General features: G+C 54.5%; 1 protein-coding gene across 1 annotated transcript in view; it reads right to left on the bottom strand.

Moving 5' to 3' along the window:
- ITGB4 (integrin subunit beta 4) overlaps window positions 1-22,208 on the bottom strand; it is a 32,956-nt gene that overhangs the window by 1,283 nt on the left and 9,465 nt on the right. Inside the window, exons 8-39 of the mRNA XM_054278794.1 lie at window positions 20,961-21,224; window positions 20,455-20,544; window positions 20,148-20,270; window positions 19,879-20,046; window positions 19,534-19,610; window positions 19,184-19,395; window positions 18,216-18,319; window positions 17,998-18,096; window positions 17,141-17,267; window positions 16,881-17,000; window positions 16,300-16,406; window positions 15,511-15,544; window positions 13,701-13,889; window positions 13,511-13,614; window positions 12,916-12,974; window positions 12,302-12,325; window positions 11,993-12,141; window positions 11,733-11,912; window positions 10,964-11,112; window positions 10,301-10,505; window positions 9,672-9,832; window positions 9,135-9,315; window positions 8,102-8,239; window positions 7,403-7,585; window positions 6,681-6,812; window positions 5,507-5,707; window positions 4,465-4,638; window positions 3,811-3,981; window positions 2,779-2,928; window positions 1,942-2,130; window positions 894-1,049; window positions 314-478 (exon numbers count right to left, since the gene is read on the bottom strand). Coding sequence (XP_054134769.1) covers window positions 314-478; window positions 894-1,049; window positions 1,942-2,130; window positions 2,779-2,928; window positions 3,811-3,981; window positions 4,465-4,638; window positions 5,507-5,707; window positions 6,681-6,812; window positions 7,403-7,585; window positions 8,102-8,239; window positions 9,135-9,315; window positions 9,672-9,832; window positions 10,301-10,505; window positions 10,964-11,112; window positions 11,733-11,912; window positions 11,993-12,141; window positions 12,302-12,325; window positions 12,916-12,974; window positions 13,511-13,614; window positions 13,701-13,889; window positions 15,511-15,544; window positions 16,300-16,406; window positions 16,881-17,000; window positions 17,141-17,267; window positions 17,998-18,096; window positions 18,216-18,319; window positions 19,184-19,395; window positions 19,534-19,610; window positions 19,879-20,046; window positions 20,148-20,270; window positions 20,455-20,544; window positions 20,961-21,224 — 4,585 coding nt within the window. The remainder of the gene's footprint in view (window positions 1-313; window positions 479-893; window positions 1,050-1,941; window positions 2,131-2,778; window positions 2,929-3,810; window positions 3,982-4,464; window positions 4,639-5,506; window positions 5,708-6,680; window positions 6,813-7,402; window positions 7,586-8,101; window positions 8,240-9,134; window positions 9,316-9,671; window positions 9,833-10,300; window positions 10,506-10,963; window positions 11,113-11,732; window positions 11,913-11,992; window positions 12,142-12,301; window positions 12,326-12,915; window positions 12,975-13,510; window positions 13,615-13,700; window positions 13,890-15,510; window positions 15,545-16,299; window positions 16,407-16,880; window positions 17,001-17,140; window positions 17,268-17,997; window positions 18,097-18,215; window positions 18,320-19,183; window positions 19,396-19,533; window positions 19,611-19,878; window positions 20,047-20,147; window positions 20,271-20,454; window positions 20,545-20,960; window positions 21,225-22,208) is intronic.

Genomic DNA, 22,208 nt, shown 5'->3' with positions numbered 1-22,208 from the left:
TATCAGAGCCAGGGTCAGGAGGAACTGGGAAGACTGGGAAGGTCTCACACTGGGCAGTAAGAAGCTGCCTCCAGGTATTTGTACAAACAGGCAGAAGTTTCACCACAAGTTAAACACAGGCAGGTGCTCCCTCATTTGATGCACCAGGACTGGGTCAGTGCTCACCAGGCACAGCACTGCCCTCATGGAAAACTGTCTCCATGTCTTTCATGGAGCATGGAGTCACCACGAGAGCTGGAAAGTGATTGTAGGAGTTGTGCTCCATGCTCTGAGAGGTTTCTCTTCGCACTCCACAAAGACAAGGGCACTGTACCTCTGTCCTGAGATTCAATGGTGATGAGGCCTTCTCTCTCAGGCCCGAAGCCTTGGGTGGTGTTGGCTTGCACTTTGAACTTGTATGGGACATTCTCACTCAGGTGGGGCACAGTCAGGGTGGTTTCCAGGTTGTCTCCTTCGACATAGATTGTCCTGGGCTCCCCTGATCCAGAGACACAGGGTGGTGAAGACAGATCAGAGTGGTGGTCCCTCCAAACACACAACTCCTCAACTCTGCTGCCTCGGCTGCCCCTGAGCCTTACAACCCACAGGCTGCAGGCCTGCACCCACTTCTACTGAGGGTTAAAACAACTCCATTTCACTGCAGTGGGGAGCACCTCAACAACCTCCATGGGGTTTTGGCTGAGGTCTTTCCTCTTCCCACCACATTTGTTAGCCCAGACCATGCAATGGCACAAAGTGTGAGGAGCCACCATCTCCCAGGCCTGGAATCAGCCTCGTGCCCCCACTTTATCTGCAAACAGCTCTTTTACTGGTCCCAGGCAAAATGCAGCAGATTGCTGCCTTAGCTGGAGGTGTCTGGTGCTCAGCGCAAGGGGGCTGTGGTGACACTGTACCTCCTCCATGCAGCATCTCACAGGTGATCCTGTAGCCCAGGATGGGCCCGTTGGGCTCGCGGGGCCTCTCCCAGCTGAGGTGCAGAGAATCCGGGCTGAGGGCAGTGAAAACCAGGGGTCCAGGGGCACAGGGGGTGCTCAGGGTGAAGGGGGTACCTGCCAGGGCACAGGAGACACGTCAGAATCACAGCAAAGGCAGCCTGGGAGGGATCTGCACAGAGCATTTATGGAATGAGCTGCAAGGGCTCAGCTTCCTGGACAAAGAGTGTGAAGTGAGTGTGTGGGGAAGAAGGTCCTGTTCCAAACTGAGAGGAAGGAAAGGAGAGGTGAGGAAGTGTCAGGACCCAGGACATCCCTCTGGCTGTCCTGAGCAGGCAAGACCCCTGCCAGGGGTCTCAGAGACCCTGGCACAGAGCCCAAAACACCTGTGGGTTTGATTATGACCCTTGGAGCAAATTACCAACCTTAGATGAAGATCTGCAAGCCATGACAAATTAGGTAGAATGATAGTGAATTTATCACAAGGTGAAAAAGTAGATTTTGGGGTTTTTAGAATGGGGATTCAGGGGGGCAAGATGGAGGGATCTGGGCATGTCCTGCCTTCTCCTCCTTCTTCTTGGCCTCCATCTTCTGCTGTGATGGTGGCACTTACAGATTGGTTTAGAGTAGAAGCTCACTGTCTAACACTGGTGATAGGTATTGAAAGTAATTGTAAACATTGTACACGTAGTTTTTAGTATAAAGACATAACACCACCCTGGGGGCAGGCAGAGTGCCTGGAACTATCCTGCTGGATGGACCTCAGAAGGGCAGGAGAAAGAATTTTATAGATAAGAAACAATAAACAACCTTGAGACTGAGAAATGAAGAGCCCTGACTCCTTCTTCAAGTGCCAGGCTGGGAAAAGAGACTTTCAAACTCTTCTTGGGGTCACTGTGACCAGCTAGAGATCCCAACAAGGATGTGTCAAGAGGAGATAAAACATGCAGGCCAGCACTGCAGAGAGCAGCACAGCCACCAGTGCCACCCTCCTGTCCCAGCAGCTCACCTGGCACGGGGCTGAGAGGGCTCTGCGGGTCCACCTGGGACTCGATGGTGATGACTCCCTCCCTCTCGGGGCCCCAGCCCTCCTCGCTCTGCGCCTTCACCTTGAAGATGTAGGAGTGGTTGGGCAGCAGGTCCTCCACCACCACCGAGTTCTGGCTGGGGTTGGGGATGGTGATCCTGTGCACCTCTCCTGGGACACGCAGGGAAGAGACGTCAACATCACAAAGACAGAGCTGCCCTTCACCTAAACTCTGTCTCAAACAAACTGCCTGCAAAAGCCATCCAGGGTCCCTCCCCAACCATCTCCATCACACCTTGCCACCAACAATGGGTAGTGCAGGATGAGATGTCTCTCCAAAAAAGGCTTGGGACAAACAACAGCTTCTTGAAAGCTCAAGGACTTTCAGACAAAATAATTATATTTTCACTAATACTGCCCTGAGATTCATGTAAAAATAAGATATTTTCATTTCAATCTTTCTTCCAAGTCCCATGTGTTGAAAAAAATTCAAGTAAGATATTTGTGCTAATGGAGAGGATCAGTCAAAAGGGTTTCTTTTTTTGGAGGAGAGATGATTCTACAAGCAACTCCAGGACTTGCTCTCCCTCTAGGAGAAACAGGGAATGAAAGCTGTGAGGTAGCTGCAACATTTCCTCACAGAAAAAGGCAGCTAGACAAGGACCCTGAATCCCAGAATGGTAGAATGGATGGAAGGCACCTCTGGAGATCACCTGGTGCAATCCCCCTGGCTCAGAGCAGGGTCATGCAGAGCCAGAAGCCCCAGAGCAGCCTCCCCAGCACCCAGCAGTCCCACCCAGCCCAGTGGGTGCCACTGACCTCCGCTGAGGAGCTGGTACTGCACGCTGTAGCCCTGCACCTCCTTGTCGCAGCGCGGCTCCTGCCAGCTCACCTTGAGCGACGTGGGGCCCAGGGCAGAGAACACCAGGCGGGTGGGGGTGTCAGGGATGCCCAGGGGCTTCCTGGAGTCTGAGGCACAAAGGGAACATCAGGCTGGAGGTTTTGGGGATGGGGGTTAAGGGGGTGGGGGGAGAGGAGGGGGTGGCACAGGCAGACATGGGATGGTCCTGATGGTTTGGGGAGGATGTGGTGAGATGTCATCTCTGCAAGCTGACCTGTCATGAAGGGGGACTGGCTGGCTCTGCACAGCCACAGGGATGTCCCACAGCCTCAGGGTGCCAAGCTTGGGTGGGACAAGTTAATTTAAGCAATGTGCCCCTGTGGTAGAGAGCCCAGAGAAGGGGCGTGGGGCTGGCTGTGACCTTCCTCACCCCTAAGCACCCTGTCCAGAAGCTTCATAGACTTCACCAGGTGTAGGTCAATTAAGACTGGCCCTAATCTACAGCTAAATCAGCCCTCCAGGTCCTGTTCATGAGGCCTGGGACCACATCTGGGTGCTCCTCAGCTCATCCCACTGGGACACAAGGCTCACAGAGAGCTCAGCAGCCTCCCAGGACTGAAGGCCCTCACTGACAAGGAGCTTGCAGAGGGACTTCTCATAAGGAGCACACGTTCTCCCCAAGAGCTCTCCAAAGGCCTGTGGGGTAAGACTGAGAACAAGAAACTCGTTAGGAATGAAGAGAATGGGGACAATGGGGTGACCAGAGCACGGTGGCAGCAGTGGTGGTGAATGGTAATCAGTCCAGGTGGGCTGAAACCTGCAATTCACCTGCAAATGGAAAGGTGATGTGATGGAGGTGCAGGCTGGGTGAGAAGGAAGATCAGCACAGCACACAGCAAGCCATGGAGAGGAGGTTTGGAGTGAGCAGTGGATGGCAGCAGCTCATGGATGGACGGTGGCTGGGCTGTTATGGGATGTGTGGCTGGGAGGAAACACTGCACAAGCTGTACCTATGAACTTGCACATCCCTGTGGACCCATCAGTCATGATTATAGAGTCCCGACAGCCAATGCTGGGGTAGTAACCCTTCACCTTTGCCCTGCTCCTGAAACCCATGTCCCGGGGCCGGAGTGTCCTCCCAGCATCTTCACGGATGGGAGGGAGGAGTGTCCCTGGGTAATCTACAGAAGTGGTGCAAGAAGAAAGAGAAAAACACCATTGGAGATTTCAGAGCAGGTTCAGCCCGGGCTCCTGCACAGGTGACTTTTTAAGGCTCTGGTCTGAAGAATCTTTAAGCCACCTTCTGTCAGCACCAGCTGATTGACACACATGGAGCTGAAAGGCAACCACACTGCTGATAGAGTGAGGAGAGGAGACGTGTGCTCTCCCTGGAGTGCCTCATGGTGTGAGGATAAGGATGGAGCTCCCTTCCCTGAGCACCCTGCCTGTGAGGGGTGGGACCCCTTTCCAAACTGGTCTGGAAGCAGAGAGGCCTTAGCAAAGCACCAGGACACCGTGGTGGGGACAGGACCTTCTGGACCTGTGGGTCACAGGCCACCCTAGCTGTGAGCACAGTCCTCCCCCCACGAGGACCTTAGGGTGCAGGTCCAAAGACAACCACAGGGATGGAAGGGAAGGGCAGGTCCCACCCCTGTGGTACTCACCGTGCCCCATCAGCATTGTGGAGTAGTCTCTGGTCAGCGAGGAGCTGCCCATCACCCTGTGCTCCTGGTGCACGTGGGAGCTCAGCTGGTGGTAGCTGGTGTTGGCTGTCCTGGTCAGGGTGCCACTGCCACTGCCAGGGAAGGAGAAGTCCACCCGGCCATTCATCAAGTGCTCTGTGGAAGAGGGCACACAGTGAGGAATGTGGACAAAGCTGCTGTTCCACTTTCCATGGGCAGGAAGCAGGAGGCATCATGGTGCCCCCTCTGCCTTGGCTGAATCCCAGGTTCAGCCACTCTGGAAGGTGATTCTGGAATGCTACATCTAGAACAGGCCACAACACCAAACACGAGACGCAGAAACAAAGATAAACAAAGACTTCCCCCTGCACCAGACACACCCATGGTGCCCAAGGTAACTCCAGACCTCGGCCCTGCTGGGGCACTGCCCTGTGGTTCTCGCCACATTGTCTCACATCTCCCTTAGACGCAAACACTGCTTTATAATTTCAGATTTTAGAAGAAGGTGGAAGAAGGAAAGTGGCCCTTTATGGAGGACGTTTCTCCAGATCTCATTCTGGATCCCATCTCAGCTGGATCTGAAAAGCAAACTCCGCTCTGTTGTTCTGGGCCTCGACAAACAAATCCACATCCCCTCCCAGCAGGCCAGGAGAGATCAGCCACCTGCGAGAGAGTGATTTCTGTTTAACAGTCCAGCAGACCTGTCCAGCTCAGGGCACTTAACTACTGTGAAGAGCTGCCCTTGGAGGTGGCATTTAGCAGGTATCATCTGAGTTTGCTCCTGCCTCGAAGGTCCAGCCTTTGGTAGAAGCAACTTGCTAGCAGGCTCCCAAGTCCGTGCCGAGATGGGGGTTACCTTGCCACCCGTGTGAGCAGACACACCAGGACAAGGTTTTGGAGCAGATCACACCAACACGAGGGTGGGCACACAGGGGGAGGCAGGGGGCACAGAGCCCCTCCCCGGGCTCCTCAGCTCAAAGCAGGACGAGACAGGACACTCAGTGCCGTAGGAGCCGTCCTTCACCTGCTTGGGGCCGGGGCGTGGCGCTCCTCCTCGCAGTGCCAGCAGCCACAGCGCTGTCCTCCTCGGGGAGGAGCCCCTCGGTGTCCGAGGAGAAGCGGCTGCTGCCAGACAGGCGGGGAATGGTTTCGGGGGGCAGCCTCCAGGTGATGCGGCGGAGGTCCAGGTCTTCCCCCAGCAACGGCACAAATTTCCACCTGGAGCCTTTTGGGACAAGGCAAGCACTGGTGTAGGCACGGGCTGCAGGGGTCAGGGTGGGCCACCCACCACCTCCGTGCTGCTTGCTGGGGACAGGAGGGGACAAGCAGCAGTGGGGACGATGCCTGTTCACAGCCCGTGTTCCAGGTGTGAGCTGAGGAGCTCAGGTGCTGCAGCCATCAGTAGGTGGAGAGTGCTGGGAGGTGACAGGCAGGGGGCTCCTCAACCCCCGGGCTGCTTTCCAGCCCTGTGTCCCTCATGACAAAAGGTGGGAGGCAAAGTCCCACCGTACTCCTGTCCCTGCATGAAGAGTCTGTAACAATTGTCCTCTGCTCAGGAGAGGTTTCCTCACTCCTTGATGTGCACTCAGGGTGGTCAGACTCCTGATGTTCCCATCACCTTGAAAAGACCAGGGACTCACTCTTGGGTCCCAGGCCCTGGAGAACCCTCTGGAGAAGATCCTACAAACACAGCTCATCATTTCACCTATGGCTCATGTCCCAGCACAAGACCAGGGAGTCAGCCTCATTCAGAAAGTGAAGGGATGGAGGAAGAAGGGCCAGTGCCCTCCCAGCACTGTTGCATTCCCTCCTGTTGGCTTGGCCTAGACCCTGAGCATCCAGGGGACTCAGAGGTTGTGTCTTTGCGGATGCTTTTTTGCTGATGTCTCATGGTCCAGCCAAATGGCAACACAAAGAGAAGATGAGTGGAGGGGGGCATGAAAAGCTCCTCTCCCATCCCACACTGAGATTTCTCTTTGCCCCATGGCTACAACAAGGAGGCACTGGCCTTATTTACACTGTGACCAGCCAAGTGTTCCCATGGATGCAGCTACTGAGCTTTGCAAATGCTGATTTCCACCATCTCCACAACTTGGATCTCCTGAGAGATGGAAAGGAGCAGTGAAGCTCATTGCTGAAAGCTGCTGTTAAGGAAAATGAATGTTAGAATTGACCTTTTCAAGCTCAGAGACACGAACCTGAATCATCAGAGACACTGGGCCTCTTGCTGCCGGCTGGAGAGCGGAGCACGTCTGCGCTGTACATCAGGTAGCTGTCATAGTCCTCACCTCCCTCTGCATCAATGATGGGGACATCAGGGATGATGGGGACTGCAGGAGAAGTGGAAAGGGCCATTAGACAAGCAGCAAAGAAACCAGACAAGCAGCAAAAAACCTTACAATGCTCAGGCTGGCCCTCAGCATTCCCAGGATGGCTGGAGCAGCAGAGCAAACAGGAGGTGGGGAAGCAGTTGGGTGTCACAGACATCTTTTATGAAAAATCCTTTCCTTAGATTTTTCCTCTTGAGAAGCTGAGAGGCCTCAGGAACAAAATGTAAACATTGATTATCTGCTGCTGTGGAATGCAACAGGTGCATCTTTGATTAGTCCATGTTAATTTTTTCTAATTACACAGCCCAGCTGGCTCGGACAGAGAGTCCGAGACGAAGCCTTTGTTATCATTCCTTCCTATTCTTTTCTTAGCTAGCCTTCTGATAAAATCCTTTCTTCTATTCTTTTAGTATAGTTTTAATGTAATATATATCATAAAATAATAAATCAAGCCTTCTGAAACATGGAGTCAAATCCTCATCTCTTCCCTCAGCCTGAGGCCCCTGTGAACACCATCACAGCTGGGGTGATGGGGAGCTCTCCCCAGCACTGCTGCTGCCCCTGTGGCCCCTGCCCAGGCTGGCACTCACTGGACATGGGTCTCTTGGGCTGCGTGGCGAGGTTGATGGTGGCTTCTCTCTGTGGCCCCCAGCCCGCGCCGTTCCTGGCCTTCACCATGTAGCGGTAGGGCTGCGACTCGCGCAGGTTCTCGATCAGCACCACGCGCTTCTTGGGCTCTTCCACCAGCACCTTCTTCAGGGGCCCGATGGGCACTGCAAGGCACGAGCATGTCACCCACCAGGCACAGAGGAGCCCACAACACCCCACATTTTGGTGTCAGGATACAGCCTGGCTCTGGGAGAAAGTGCAGCAGCTCTTTGGGCTGCTCACAACAAGCAGCATCACCTCAGGGTAATGCCCAAACCCAAGGCTGAAGTCAACCTACAGGAGAAGTCTTCTGTTGCTGGTGTCACAAATAACTCTTTCCTGGCACCCCACCCCTTCATCTACACCTTTGAACTAAGTTTATGAGATTAAAAACAACATAGAACACTATGTAAGTGAATTGGAACAGAGATTTTTGGAATTTGCAGAGTTAAATCCTGACTGGTCATTTTTCTGTGCTCTTTCCATCAAGAAGGGACCCATCCAAACCCCAGTTCTCAAAAGAAACATGCTTGGATCTGCTCTGGCTCTGCTGCTGCTGTTTGGGACCAGCCCAGCCTGCAGGAAGCGTCCTCCAGCCCCTCAGCCCAGCTGGACTGTCCCATCCAAAAACGAGCTCTTACCATTGTCCTCATTGACCAGGCCATAGCTGACTTCATAGGCTGTGATCACCCCGTTGGTCTCTGCGGGCTCACCCCAGCTCAGCTGGGTCACCGTGGAAGACACGACGTTGAAAGCCAAGCGCCCGGGCTCGCTGGGCACTGGGGAGGCAAAACCAAAGGGTGCCCATGAGTCAGGAACCCAGAGTTCCCCAGATCACAGCTGGGCTGTGGTGGGAGACACTCAGGGCTTGGCCCTGAGAGCACCAGAAGCTCAGGGCTGGAGCCGTGCCCCCGGTGCTGGGTGCATGTCAGGACCCAGGACATCCCTCTGGCTGTCCAGGATGGCCAGGACCCCTGCCAGGGGGCTCAGAGACCCTGGCACAGAGCCCAATACACCTGTGGTTTTGATTATGACCCTTGGAGCAAATTACCAGCCTTAGGTGAAGATCTGCAAGCCATACAGTTTAGGTAGAATAATAGTGAAGTTATCGTGGGATGGCAAAGTAGATTTTGGGGTTTTTGGTATGGGGGTTCAGGAGGCAAGATGGAGGGAACTGGGCATGTCCAGCCTTTCTCCTTCTTCTTGGCCTCCATCTTCTGCTGTGATGGTGGCACTTACAGTGGTTTAGAGTAGAAGCTCACTGTCTAACATAGGTGATAGGTATTGGAAAGCAATTGTAAATATTGTACATGTAGTTTTTAGTATAAAGACATAACACCGCCCTGGGGGCAGGCAGAGTGCCTGGAACTATCCTGCTGGACAGACCTCGGCAGGGCAGAAGAAAATATTTTATAGATAAGATGCAATTAACAACCTTGAGACTGAGAAATGAAGAGCCCTGACTCATTCTTCAAGCGCCAGGCTGGGAAAAGAGACTTTCAAACTCTTCTTGGAGTCTCTCTGATAAGCTAGAGATCCCGACAGGTGCAGAGGGACAAACCTGCTCCCAGGTGCAGGGCAGGAAGGTGAGGGTCACTCACCCTCCCCCTGGTGCTGGGGGCAGAGGGACAAGCCTGCTCCCACATTCAGGGCAGGAAGGTGAGGGTCACTCACCCTCCTCCAGCGTGCGGCAGCGGATGATGTCCGAGTACGCCCCTTCTCCCATGGCGTTGTAGGCACAGACTTGCATCTCATAGTCGGAGAAGGGGTAAAGGTTGGTCAGCTCTGCTGATGGGGTTTTGACATCAATGAGATGGGCTTCTGACTCAGGGTCTCCCTGCATCCAGTATTTCACCTGGCAAAGCAAGCGCAAGCCATGATTCCTTCAGAACCTCGCATGATGGTTGAGAAATTCCTTGTGTCCTACTAAACCAGCTTTGGGAATGGTGGAGGGCCATTCCTCCGAAATGGGAGGCCAGGACAGTCTGGGCACTTCATGATAAGTGATGGTACTGGAGATGAACCCACCAGGAATCTTTCTTGCATATCTCTCATCCACCAGCAATGGTCCCTCAAGGATGGAGGGGACCAGGAGGGGTGAACTTGTTCCCTCCTTTGGGTGTGCACTTGGACCCCTTTGGTACAAATGTCTGGGTGAAACACCTGCAGGAGGGGACCCACACTCTTCCCTGGGATCCATTCACCCCTTACCTTGTAGCCCAGGGGTTTTCCTGGTGGAGGAAACCAGTTGAAGCTGATTTCCCTGGAGCTGAGGGCACGGGCGTCGGGATTAAGTGGTGCACCCAGGCGGCCTTTGGGGGACTGGGGGACCTGGGCCAGGCCTGTCATCGGGGGGACACCATCCACCAGCTCTGCAGACAAGAAAGTTCATGTCAGTGCCAGTCCTACCCCTTGGGTGAAAAAGAAGGAAGCATGTCTCTCTCAGCACTGCCCTGCCATGCTGTGAAAAATATATTATTTATGTTATTGACCCCCTTGATGACAGTTTTCCTTGTCCAGCCACAGGAATCACCACGCACCGTTCATGGCAAATCCTACCTGTCTCTTATTTTTATGGCTTTTCACCCAATTTCCCAAGGAAAAGGAATTAAGGGTCCGTTCTATTTCCTTTACCGAGGGAAACGATCCATCCTCTCCCCACGCACTGACTATTCCCACTCGTGCCTCTAGAGGGGGACCCAAATCTACCGGCTGGAGCTGGAGGGGCCTCGCTGCGGCTTTTTGGGCGAGGATGGAACTCTGTGCACCGCACCGGGTTGGGCTGGCCTGGGGAGGAGGCCCCACGGCCCCCGCTGCCGCTGCCCAGCTGCAGCCCCTACCTGGGTCAGCGATGGTCACCGTGGTCTGGGGGTAGCGTCCGATCTTGGCGCCGTACTTGGGGTGCAGGAGGTCGACAGCAAATTGCTTGAGCTGGCAGTTGTTGAGGAGGGTGTCGATCTCTGTCAGCTCCAGCAAGGGCACCTGCACCTCCTTGCGGGTCTCCCCAGGCTGGAAGACCAGCTCACCCTCCGTGAAGAGGTAGTCCTGGAGGAGAAGGAAGAGGTGTGTTCAGGGTGAGGCTGGATGGGGCTCTGAGCAACCTGGCCTTGTGGAAGGTGTCCCTGCCCATGGCAGGGGTTGGAATGAAATGGTCTATAAGGTCCCTTCCAACCCAAACTGTTCTAGAATTCTATGATTACAGCCTGCAGTATCCATGAGGAGATTCCCAAAGAGCTTCCTCCCATCCCCTAGTCAATCCTCATTTGCCTCCCGGTGCCCACAGCTCCAGGGGCAGCTGGTACCCTCTGCCTCAGGCACAGACACCCTCTCAGGTCCTCCCTCCCCGAGGAAGCAAGGGATGGAGAAGAAAGTTTACCCTTGTGCTGACCTCAAGCCATGGGTCCCCCCTGCCCAGCCATGTGCTGATAACTCCTGTTCTGCACCCCAGGGCTGGCCTTTTCCCAGCCCTGCATTCCCTGCCAAGGCAGGAGCTCCACCCTTACCCTGCCGTTCTTGGCGGTGAGATCCCGGGTCCTGTAGGTGACCTGGGATTTCCCGTTGTCGATGATCTCCCTGAGGACAGGGATCTTGGCCAGCTTGTCAAAGCGGCTGTGGGAATAGGCTGGCTGCAGGAACGTGATGAGGCTGCTGGCTGGAGAGGGCGGGAGAGAAGGAATGTGTAGAGAAAACACACAAAGAATCACATCCCAAACAGGTGTCCTCCCTGAACAGAGTTCCAGTCACCCACAGGTGTGAATCGTGCATGAAATAACATTCCATGGGCTGGAGACTTCCCCACTTTCCATTTGGGCTCCCTGCTCTTAACAGCCAGGTGGGAAGCAGAAGGAAAGTGCTGGGGACATCAGCACAATAACATCAAAGAGGTTCTGCTTCACACCAGCACTCAGTGAACTGGAGCAGCAGAGGAATGCGGTCAGCCCTTAATCTGTCAAGGAATTGGCATCTAAACTGGTGATGGTCAAATGTTTGTGTCAGCAGGGAAGATGACCCTCCTTTGGATGCATTAAAGGATGCTCCAGTTTAGACCCAGGTGACTTCAGGAAGGAGCCACCAAGCAAGTCTGTGACCTGGGGCTGCCCAGATAACGCAGACAGTGCCTTACAGACCACATCAGTTGGGACACAGGACACTCAAACAGAGACACCTCACACGGGACACACAGACCCCTCACAGGGGACACACGGACACCTCACACTCACACACAGACCCCTCACACTCACACACGGACACCTCACACTCACAGCCCCTCACCTTGCTCCTTGATGATGGTGATGTTGACAACCCTGCGCCCAATCTTTGCGATGCCATTGGGGACCTCGATGGCCTCCACCTGCAGCTGCTTCTCATCATCATCATCATCCCTGATGAAGAGGGGCACACGGACGTCCACCAGCTCCACGCCCTCTTGGAACTCCACCATTCCCTGAGCATCTGGGGGAAAAGACAAGGGTGAGAGGTGGGAAATAACCCCTGTACCCAGTCAGGGGCCAGCACCTGGCTCTGCTCCCTACCTTGGTCTGAGGTCACAGTGTAATAACCCGGTGCAACCTTCAGGTCATTGAAGGCCTCGTGGGAAACGTGTTTTTCCACAGCTTTGATGATGTCTGGCTTGGCTGAGTAAGGGGCAGTGAGCACGGTGTCCACAATGGTGTGATCCTGCCTGGGGGCGGGGAGGGAAGGGCAGGTGAGAGCTGGGACCAGGCAAACTCATCTCACACAGCAGCTGGGGGCCAGTGAGTGTGTGGGGCACTCAGTCACCCCACACGTGTCTGTGCAAAGAGGGAGAAGCTGCACCAGAGAGAGCTGCAAATTCCTCTTACCTTTTCCCAGAATTAGGCTGTAACCTGGGGGAATAAAAAAACCAAACCCAAATCAGAGTGACTAACACTTTTGGAGAGACAAAGTGCTGTGTGAATCACGGCCCTGTGCAGGCCTGAGCTGCAGCACTGCCCTGCGGGTGCCAACCCATCCCACAGAGCCCCAGCACATGTTCCCTCCTGCCCAGCTGCTCTCTCCTGCCCTGGGTTTCCCAACGCACCAAGGAACATGCCCATAGGGGAGACCACATCTGGATCGGGCTGTGGGGAGGAGATGCCACTCCCTGCCCAGCACTGGCATCCCCAAATTCCTCCCAGCCTGCACCAGGCACTCCTAAGCTTGCACCAGGCTGAAACTTTGGAAGCCAGTGGGGATTCTCCCGTTGAGCACCATGCAACCAGGACTTGTCCTGCTGCTCTAGAGCCAAACTCAGCTGAGATCTCCTCCACAGCTGGGTGGGCTCTGCTCTGCAGCCCTGGGTGGGTGAAGCACCACACCAGGCTTGTCTCACAGACCAGCATCGCAGATTTCACACCCCAGCTCTCTGGTCCACCCCATCATCAGCAGTGCCCTGGGGGAACCCTGTCCTGCAGGAGTCTCTCCCCCTCTGACTCACCTGAACTTGGTCTGCTGGACCTTGTGGCAGCCAGGAATGTGCTTGAAAACCTCGTTCAGCTGCAAGGAGCAAGAGGGACAAGATTCACAGTGTATCTCTCACTGAGCAGATGCTGCTGCAACCACACACAGGAGCTTTCTGACCACCCCAGGCCCTCCTCCCTCACCAGGTTTCATCCCAGAACATGGCAAGAGGCTGCAAATTGAAGCCAAACAGGAGCTTCAGGTTGCGTGCCCCAAAGCAAACCCAGAATCTCCTCAAGATGCTTTGCCAATTCTTACAATCATGACCTTAAAAATTGTGCTTTCTCACAAAAGAAGAAAAATTCCATTTCATCCCAGGACACGGCAAGAGGCTGCAAATTGAAGCCAACAGGAGCTTCAGATCTCATGCCCCAAAGCAAACCCAGAATCTCCACGAGACGCTTTGCCAATTCTTCCAGTCATGACCTTAATAATTGTGCATTCTCACAAAGGAAGAAAAACTGCTCCTTCCTTTGCACAGCTGTGTGTTCCCAGGGAAGGGGCCCTGCCCAAGCCCCCTTGTGGCTGTCCCCAAGGCCACCCCAAGCCCCCCTTGTGCCCAGGGCTCCTACGTTCTCCTCCACTTCCTTGCGCAGCTGCTCGAACTCCCGCGTGTCCGCTTTCATCAGGTTCTGCGTGAAGAGCCGGGCCAGCCTCAGGGACAGCCCGTAGGGAACTGCAAAGAGAAATCCCCAAATCCATCTCCGTCCCGCTCGGTCGGAGACACGCCCCAGGCAGAGGCTGGAGGCTGGGGACACTCACCGAGCTCCTTGGGGCTGGCGGCAGCAGGGGAGGCGACGCCCTGCCTGTGGACGTTGTTGTGGATCCTCCAGCGCACCGTGTCCCGGCCCTTGAGGGAGCCGCTGCGCACCAGGGGCGTGTCCAGGTGCTCGGAGGACATGAGGCTGTGCCGCAGCATGTAGTGATCCTCCTTGAAGCCAACCGTGCGACCTGCAGGGCCAGGGGCGGCTCAGAGCCCGGGCACACCGGGACCACCCCACAGGTTCCGTGCTGGGGGATGCTGAGGGTCCCATCACACCCAGGTGTTGGGGTGCCAGCAGGGGATGAGGATGGAGGGGTCTCCTCATGTTCTCCCCATCCCTGAGCACCCCTTTCTCCTCCACAGGTTCTGTGCTGGGGGATGCTGAGGGTTCCACCACACTCAGGGGTTGGGGTGTCAGTAAGGGATGAGGATGGAGGGGTCTCCCCACCCTGAGCACCTCTTTCTCCTCCGCAGGTTCTATGCTGGGGGATGCTGAGGGTTCCATCACACCCAGGGGTTGGGGTGCCAGCAGGGGATGAGGATGGAGGGGTGTCCCCATGTTCTCCCCATCCCTGAGCACTCCTTTCTCCTCCAGAGTGCTGGGGGACGCTGAGAGTTCCATCACACCCAGGGGTTGGGGTGCCAGCAGGGGATGAGGATGCAGGGGTCTCCCCATCCCTGAGCACCCCTTTCTTCTCCATTCCTGGATGATCTCCTCCAAGGATAGAGGAGAAAGGGGTGCCCAGGGGTGGGGAGAACACATCTCACCCCCTGAGCATTACAGGTCAGGGAGAGCCAGCAGTGGGACATCCCAGGTGTTGGGTTTTAGCCTTTATAGAGATGGGGTAACTGGGAGGTGTTTGAAAAGATTTTATTCTATTATCAGTCTCGATGAAGGGTGAGACATGAGAGATGTAAAACTCAATGCCATTCTATCAGAAGCTAATTTCTTAGTTATAATGTTATTAATGTTTTTCAGCCTATTAACTTTTACTATGCAATGTTGCTACTACTTCTAACACCAATCACTTCTATTTTTACTCCATGTAATCTTATTCCAATCTTTAACAGTTTTAATTTCTAAACTATTTAGTCTTTTTATAAAGACATATTTTGAAACTTATTTCTAGTTCAATCTCTTTCAACAATGTCATCTCTATTCCATAGCCTTCCTAAATCAACACACCTTATCTCAGTATTTGCACACAGATATATTTTGAAAATCCTTTGCATATCCATTTCTCACATCAGGGTGTGGGGCAGGGAAGAAGCTCCAGAACTCCTTGGCTCAGGCTCTCTGCTAGGAGCCTTCTCCCTGATCCACCCCTGCAGCCCAGAGGGGAGGGATGCTCGCCCCAGCACACCCCAAACCCAGGACACAGCGCACCCCAGTGTCACAGACATCTTTTATGAAAAATCCTTTCCTTAGAATTTTTCCTCCTGAGAAGCTGGGAGGCCTCAGGAACAAAATGTAAACAATGGTTATCTGCTGCTGTGGAATGCAACAGGTAGATCTTTGATTAGCCCATGTTAGTTGTTTTTAATTAATGGCCAATCACAGTCAGGTAGCTTGGACTCTGTCCAAGACAGAAGCCTTTGTTATCATTCCTTCTTATTCTATTCTTAGCTAGCCTTCTGATGAAATCCTTTCTTCTATTCTTTTAGTATAGTTTTAATATAATATATATCATAAAATAATAAATCAAGCCTTCTGAAACATGGAGTCAGATCCTCATCTCTTCCCTCAATCTGAGACCCCTGTGAACACTGTCCCACCCCAGAGCCTCCCCCAGGACCCAGGGCTGGTACCTCGTGCACAGCAGGGAAGCAGGGCCAGGCAAGCCTAGAAAACAAACGGCCAGAGACACAATTGTTAGTGTTGAGAAACACATAATCACAAAAATTATTATATGTGGGTGCTTTTATTGAAGAGCTCTGGGTGTCAGGGGTACCAACCCAAATCTGACTCTGATATGGGTTCAGGATGAACATGTTTTTATATTCTATCGTTATATAACTTCCATGTTAATTATTAAACTTATATTGTTCTATTGTATACATAGATTTCAGCCAAGCATGGGCTCCTTGTGGACCCCCCCTCAAACTTCTAACATAGTTTCTCATGATTCTTCTTATGATTATACAATAATTATATTTAATTACTAAACAATCATCACATCTAACAGTTATATAATTTATCATACTGCTTCTGCAGGTGCAATTTCACATGATCTGGCAAAAGACAAAGCCTAACCTTTTCAGAGTCTATCTTTAACATTTTTCCAGGGCCCCACTATCACAATCACTTTGTGACCAAGGACAAAACCTCCCCCCAAGTCTCCATCAGGGAGGATCCACACCAGCAGGGATGTGTGGGCAGTGGGTGGAGGGGCTCTCAAGCTGGTTTTAGCTAGATGGGGGGAAATCTGACTAAAATTTCACCAACAGCTCATGCTGGCAACAGTAGAGAGTTGGATGCCAAAGGGATCCTTTGAGAACCTGGCCATGCTGGAGGCTGGGTGAATTCTGGAAATTTGTCATGGTTTTGGCCATATCTGGTTCTCCCCCTGGGCTGGGGAAGCCAGCTGAGACCCTCACCTTGCAGCAGGCACAGAACTTCCAGCAGAGCAGGAGCAGCAGCCCCAGGAGCAGGATGAGGAAGATGAGCAGTGGGATGAGCCACAGGAAGCTCCCAGGGGGGCACTCTGCAAGTGACAGCAGCAATGTCACCTGCAGGCCTCAGCCCCGTGTGGGGTGTGCAGGGAGGGGAAAGGCGGGCGAACATCCCTCTGAGGGATGCAGCAGCCCAGTCAACCTTGGCAATGCCTCACATTGAGAAATGCTGCTCAGGGAGGGTATCACACCCCTGTCACACCCAGCCATGCCAAAGGGCTGCAGCGCCTTGCAGCAATCCCTGCCCATGGCAGGCTCTGATCTGTAAAGGTCTCCCTGAGGGTGCCACGTTCCACCCCTGGCAGTTCATGGGACAGGCAGTGTCACCCACCCGTGTCACCCAGCAAGGCGGGCAGGGAGGCCCTGCCCAGGGGCACAGCAAAGGGACAAAGCAGGGACTGGGGGCACCGTGGAGGTGGTCACTGTGATCCAGGCCCCAGGCTGGACATGCCCTGCTGGACATCCCCAGGCTGGACAGCCCCTGCTCCTCCCAGGGCCCTGCTCACCTTTATTCTTCTGCACACGGACAGTGGTGTTGGGGAGGACGCTGGGGTCTCCCTCCAGCGTGTAGTGGTAGGTGCAGTCATCATCCTCATCCTGGAAGGAGCAGTGCTCACCAGCCTCCTCTGTGGGGACAGGGGACATGGGTGTGAGGTCACCAGGGCCAGGAAAGCCTTGGGGAGCAGCCCTGCATGCACACCCACACGGAGCAGGGCACACAGGACACACTACACGTGGCTGTGCCCAGCTCTGCCTCTCACGGTACCTTTCTTCAGCTCCTCCACCATCTGGATCTGCAGGTGGCAGGAGCTGCAGTTCCCTTTCAGGTTGCCGGTCCCCCAGGTCTGGCAGCGCACGCAGTCCCGGATGCTCTCACACACGGCCTGGAAGCCCTGGGCACAGGGGGTGGTATGGTCAGGGACACCCCCAGGAGCAGGGGGGACACAGACTCTGAAGGGCAGAGCTGGAGAGGCAGCTCCTCATCCCAGAGTCAGGGCAAGGTCCAGGTCACAAAGAAAAGTCACTGACAACAAGCAGCTCATGAAGGATTTATAAGCCCAGCTGGCTCCAAAATCTCTTACACCAACAGCCTGCATTTGGGCAGCAATTAGATCTTCTCCAAGGGTTTCAGTGGCCTTTCCAAAACGTGACCAAGCCAGCTTTCTCCATCCCTACTGTAGGATTAGCTCATGTTTGTCAATGGGCAAACTAAACATGTTCAAGGCCAGGTTGGGTGGGGCCCTGAGCAACCTGATCCAGTGGAAGGTGTCCCCACCCATGGCAGGAGAGTGGGAATGAGATAAGCTTGAAGGTCCCTTCCAATTCAAACCAGTCTGTGACTGATGCATGCAGGCAAATCAGAGCAAGCCACAAGCTGAGCCTCAAACCAGGGTGCAGATAAACACAGACAGACTCTCAAAGGCTGCTGCTGGTGAACAGCAGGGCAAAGAAAGCCTGTGGCTGCAAAGCAGCTCCCATGCCAGGCCTTCCTGGCCACAGGACAGGTGAGACAAACTCTTGCCCAGGATTTTGTTCCGGACCGAGATGTGCCTTCATCACTGCTCTGCCTTTCTTCCCTGGAGGCTCTGCATGGGAATAAACGATGAACCTGGAGGGACTCACCAGGGAGTAGCTGATTTCACAGGTGGAGCTGGTGTACAGCGAAGCCATGTCACAGATGCACCTGCCACACTCACACCTGCCGTGGTTATTGCAGATGCCCTGGGAGGGAAGAGCCACAGCCTGAGAGGGGCACTGAGAGCCAGGAGGGCCCCTCAGAGCCCCAGAGATCCCAGCACAGGGGCAGCCCTGCCCGGGAGATGGGGCAGGACCGGACCTACCCCCCGGCTGTCGATGCAGGTGTCGTTGCTGGTGGGGCACTCACAGCCCGGGCCCTCCCAGCCGCTCTCGCACACGCAGGCGCCCCTGGAGCAGCGGCCACGATCTGCGGGGAGAACGGGGATTGCCGGGGCCCCAGGGCTGGGCCATTCCCCCTGCCCTGCCCCGGGCTGGCCCCTTCCCTTGGGGCTACAAAGGGGCTGCACAGCATCCTCCCTGCACTTCTGCAAGCGCAGAGTCCCTGCAGCCCATCATTGTGATATTTTCTGAAAAATCCCTTCGCCAGGATTTCTTCTCCTGGGAAGCTGAGAAGTTTCAGCTTCTCCCTGTTCTGCTGCTTTGAAATGTGATCTGGGCATTGTTTACCCAGTATGTGAATTGTTTTAAATTAATGACCAGTCATGGTCCAGCTGTGTCAAGGCTCTGAGGAATCACGAGTTTTTATTACTCATTCTTGTTAAGCCTTCTGATGTGTCCTTGTTTACCCAGTATGTGAATTGTTTTAAAGTAATGACCAGTCATGGTCCAGCAGTGTTGAGGCTCTGAGCAGTCACAAATTTTTATCATTCATTATTGTTAAATCTTCTGATGTATCCTTTCTCTTTCTTAGTATAGTTTTAGCATCACATTCTTTAATATATATATTAAATATATATTTATTCATTTTATATATATATAGTTATATATATAAAATATATTTATATATATAAAATATATTTTTATATATATTTATATATATATAAATATAGCATTCTTTAAAATAATAAATCAGCCTTCTGAGAACATGGAGACAGATTCCTCATCTCTCACCTCATCCTGTCATCCTGGGGACCCTCACAAACACCACACTGGTAACTCAACCCCCCGTGCCAGGACACCCTGTCTGTGCCCCCAGGCCCAGCGCATCCATCCATCCATCCATCCATCCATCCATCCATCCATCCATCCATCCCATCTGGGGGTCTCTCACCGTTGCAGAGGAAGCCGGAGGTGCGCGGGCACTGCAGGACGTCGAACTCGCAGAAGGCGCCGTCGAAGCGCGGGCTGTGTCCCTCGGAGTAGCACTGGCACTTGCCGCACAGGCACTCGCCCCTGCCCGAGCACGGCTCCGCATCCCCGGGCCGGACGCAGCCCTCGTTGTTGGGGGAGGACGCCGGGGAGCAGTCGCAGGTGTCCCCTCGCCTGGGGACAGAGGTGGCGCTGAGAGAGGCCGGAGCAGAGCGCGGCACAGCAGGTCCTGGGCAGGGTGCCCGTGGCACAAAGTGTGTCACCGCGGGTCCCCGCACATCGCAGGGTGGTGGCTCTGGACACGGTCCTTACCAGCCCGGGTGGCAGATGCACTGCCCGCACACAAAGTTCCCGTGGAAACTGCACTTGGGCGAGTCCAACTCTTGTTGCTGGAAGTGAAGAGAGAAGAGGCTTTGCTGAAAGGGCCCAGCTGTCCCCAAGACCATTTCAGGAATCAGAAGGGCAGATGCCAAGGCAAAGTTTTGCCCTGAAGACTAAGCTGTACCATAGGACATCACACCGAGGTGGGAACAGGCAGTGATGGAGATCTTGGCCAGGCTGAGCATCGCTGAGGGGTCGAGCAGGACCCCCATGCATCAGCCAGCACATTCCCACCCCGGGCTGGCAGGAGGAGCACCCCTCAGTGCGTGACCCCACCTGTTCACAGGGACACACGTCGCAGACCACGGCAGTGGACACGGTCAGGCTGTCGCTCAGGGACGTGGGCTTCACGTGGATGACTCCGTGCCGGTCCCTCTCGGGGAGGCTGCAGACGTGCTGCCCTCCAATGTACTCCAGAGCCTTCACGTGCATCTGGAACTTGCTCTGAAGGAAGGGACACACTGCAGGGATGAGCCAGCTCTGCTGGACACGGAGAGCTCACCCCCTCACAGGTGCCCTCCCTCCGCTGCCCTCCGAGGACTTACCACTTTTCCACGGGTGATGTGGAAGGAGCCAGATTCTGTCTTTTCAAATTCTGGGGAGGTGAACTCTGTCTTCAGTGCTCTGGGGGTGAAGTCAGCCCGGATGTCCATCTTGGAGCGGATGCGCTGGGTGTCAGAGCATAAACACAACGTGGATTTTCAGCAGTACCTGTGACCACCCCGTGGCCTGCTCCAGAAGGGCCACATCTGCCCTCTGCCTGCCCCCCTGCCCTCTGCCTGCCCCCCTGCCCTCTGCCTGCTCCCCTGCCCTCCCTGTGAGCCAGGGGGAAGCTCCAGAGAGCAGCGGTACCTCAAAGGCTGTGCGGAGCAACTCCACGATGTTGGAAGAGTCTTCCTGGAGCACCCCGATCTCGGAGATGGGGAAATACTTGTGCAGCTTCTGCAGAGAGACAGGAGCTCCCTGAGCCAAGGCCTTGAGAACCCTCCTCTGTCATGGGAGTGGGCTCTGCTTTGAGACCTCCAAATGTCCCCTCCAACCTACATTACTCTCCAGCTCTGTGCCTCCCCTGCTTTACAAGAAACAGAAACCAACACAGGGAGACGTCTAGGAGCCTGGATTCCTGCACCCAGTAATGCACCCTGAGACCTCCCACAACCTAGAGCAGCCCCCAACACAGTGTGAAACCCTCCCAAATACTGAGGTGTTGATTTGGCACTTGGGGACAAGCGATGGGAGAACACTTTCTCCTCAGAGCGGAGCTGAGGCAGAGGTCCTGGAGGAAAGGCAATCCCTTGTGTCCAGAGGTCCTGGAGGAAAGGCAATCCCTCGTGCCATCACTGCCGTGCCCTCCTCACCTCGTAGTAGCTGTAGGAGTGGTTGGTGACGGCGAAGATGGGGATGATGTTGTGCTGGCCCAGCAGGCGCACGAGGGTGGGCACTGAGGGATAGTCCTGCCTGGTGTCGTACACGTAGGTGCCGTGGCTGTCCAGGTGGCACTGCTCGTCGTTCCTCGCCAGGATCCCTGCCAGGACGTTGGTACCATCAGCTTCATAGTGAAAGGCAGACTCGGTGGAGAACACGAGCAGGTGAGTGCTGTCCTTTCTCCAGCCAATCTTATCCTGCAGCCAGGGAGGGGGAGAAGGAACCTTTATCCCTGTGCTTCCCAAACCCCTGCACGGCACTTGCAGCCCTTGGCAAGCCAGCGCTGACAGGAGCTGGAATACCCAAGGGACAAAGCACCGCCTGCACCTGGCAGCAAACACAACCAGCCCCGTGTCCCCAGGAATCCCAGCAGCCACCCACACCCCAAAGCACGGGGTGTCTCCCGCCCAGCAGCTCGGTGCCAGGCCCATGTGTGTACAGGGGGCAAGCCCACGCCTCCCTGGACGTGTCTGGAGCTGCGCTCATCCCTCAGCCAAGCAGCCAAGCCCAACTGGGCTCCCCTCCAGGGAGCAGAGTTTCATCACCGCAGGCGTGGAGGGGACAGAGCAAAGAGCACACACAGGGTTCCCAGCAAGCAGCTCCTTGCTGGGCATCAAACACCAGGACATATATTCTAAGGCTTAGGGAAAATTGGGAATGCAAAACAGCTTGGCACTGGGAGCGTGTGGCTGGGAGGGCAAGAACCAGCTGTAGCTGAGCCAGGGCTCCCTGGCTGCCCTGTCAGGTGCCTGGAGAATGGCTCTTCTGCTCGTCAGTGGGCATCAGGAAGAGCCACCCTGTTGTAGTGTGTTTTCATACTTTGTAATATTTTGAAGTAGTTTTGTTTTGTATCCCTGTATTTTTCCCAAATGGTTTATCCGAGACTGTACCCCCCTCCCTTTACCTGTGTAATCCCTCTCTCTTGCTGAGATCTTCCCCAAACCCCCACCCTGGCTCTCTGTCAATCACTCAGCATCCCATCCCTCCATCTAGAAGCTTCGGTCCAGATTGCCAGTGATCAGCCAGAGGCCAGGGGTCAGCCCCCAAGCCTTGTCCCATACGCTGTCCTAAATGTCCATCCCCCAGTACCCATCCCTTAGGGTCACTAATTGGTTAGTAAAATGTTCTCTACTTTGGGTTTCCACCTCCCTTTAAATGTAACCTTGGCACATCTCCCTGTG

The sequence above is a fragment of the Melozone crissalis genome, unplaced genomic scaffold (assembly GCF_028551555.1).
Source record: "Melozone crissalis strain CALT ecotype California unplaced genomic scaffold, PUWL_Pcris_2 ptg000026l_1, whole genome shotgun sequence".
Taxonomy (NCBI): domain Eukaryota; kingdom Metazoa; phylum Chordata; class Aves; order Passeriformes; family Passerellidae; genus Melozone; species Melozone crissalis.
The sequence above is the reverse complement of the archived record's forward strand: the minus strand, read 5'-3'. Positions and strand labels throughout refer to the sequence as shown.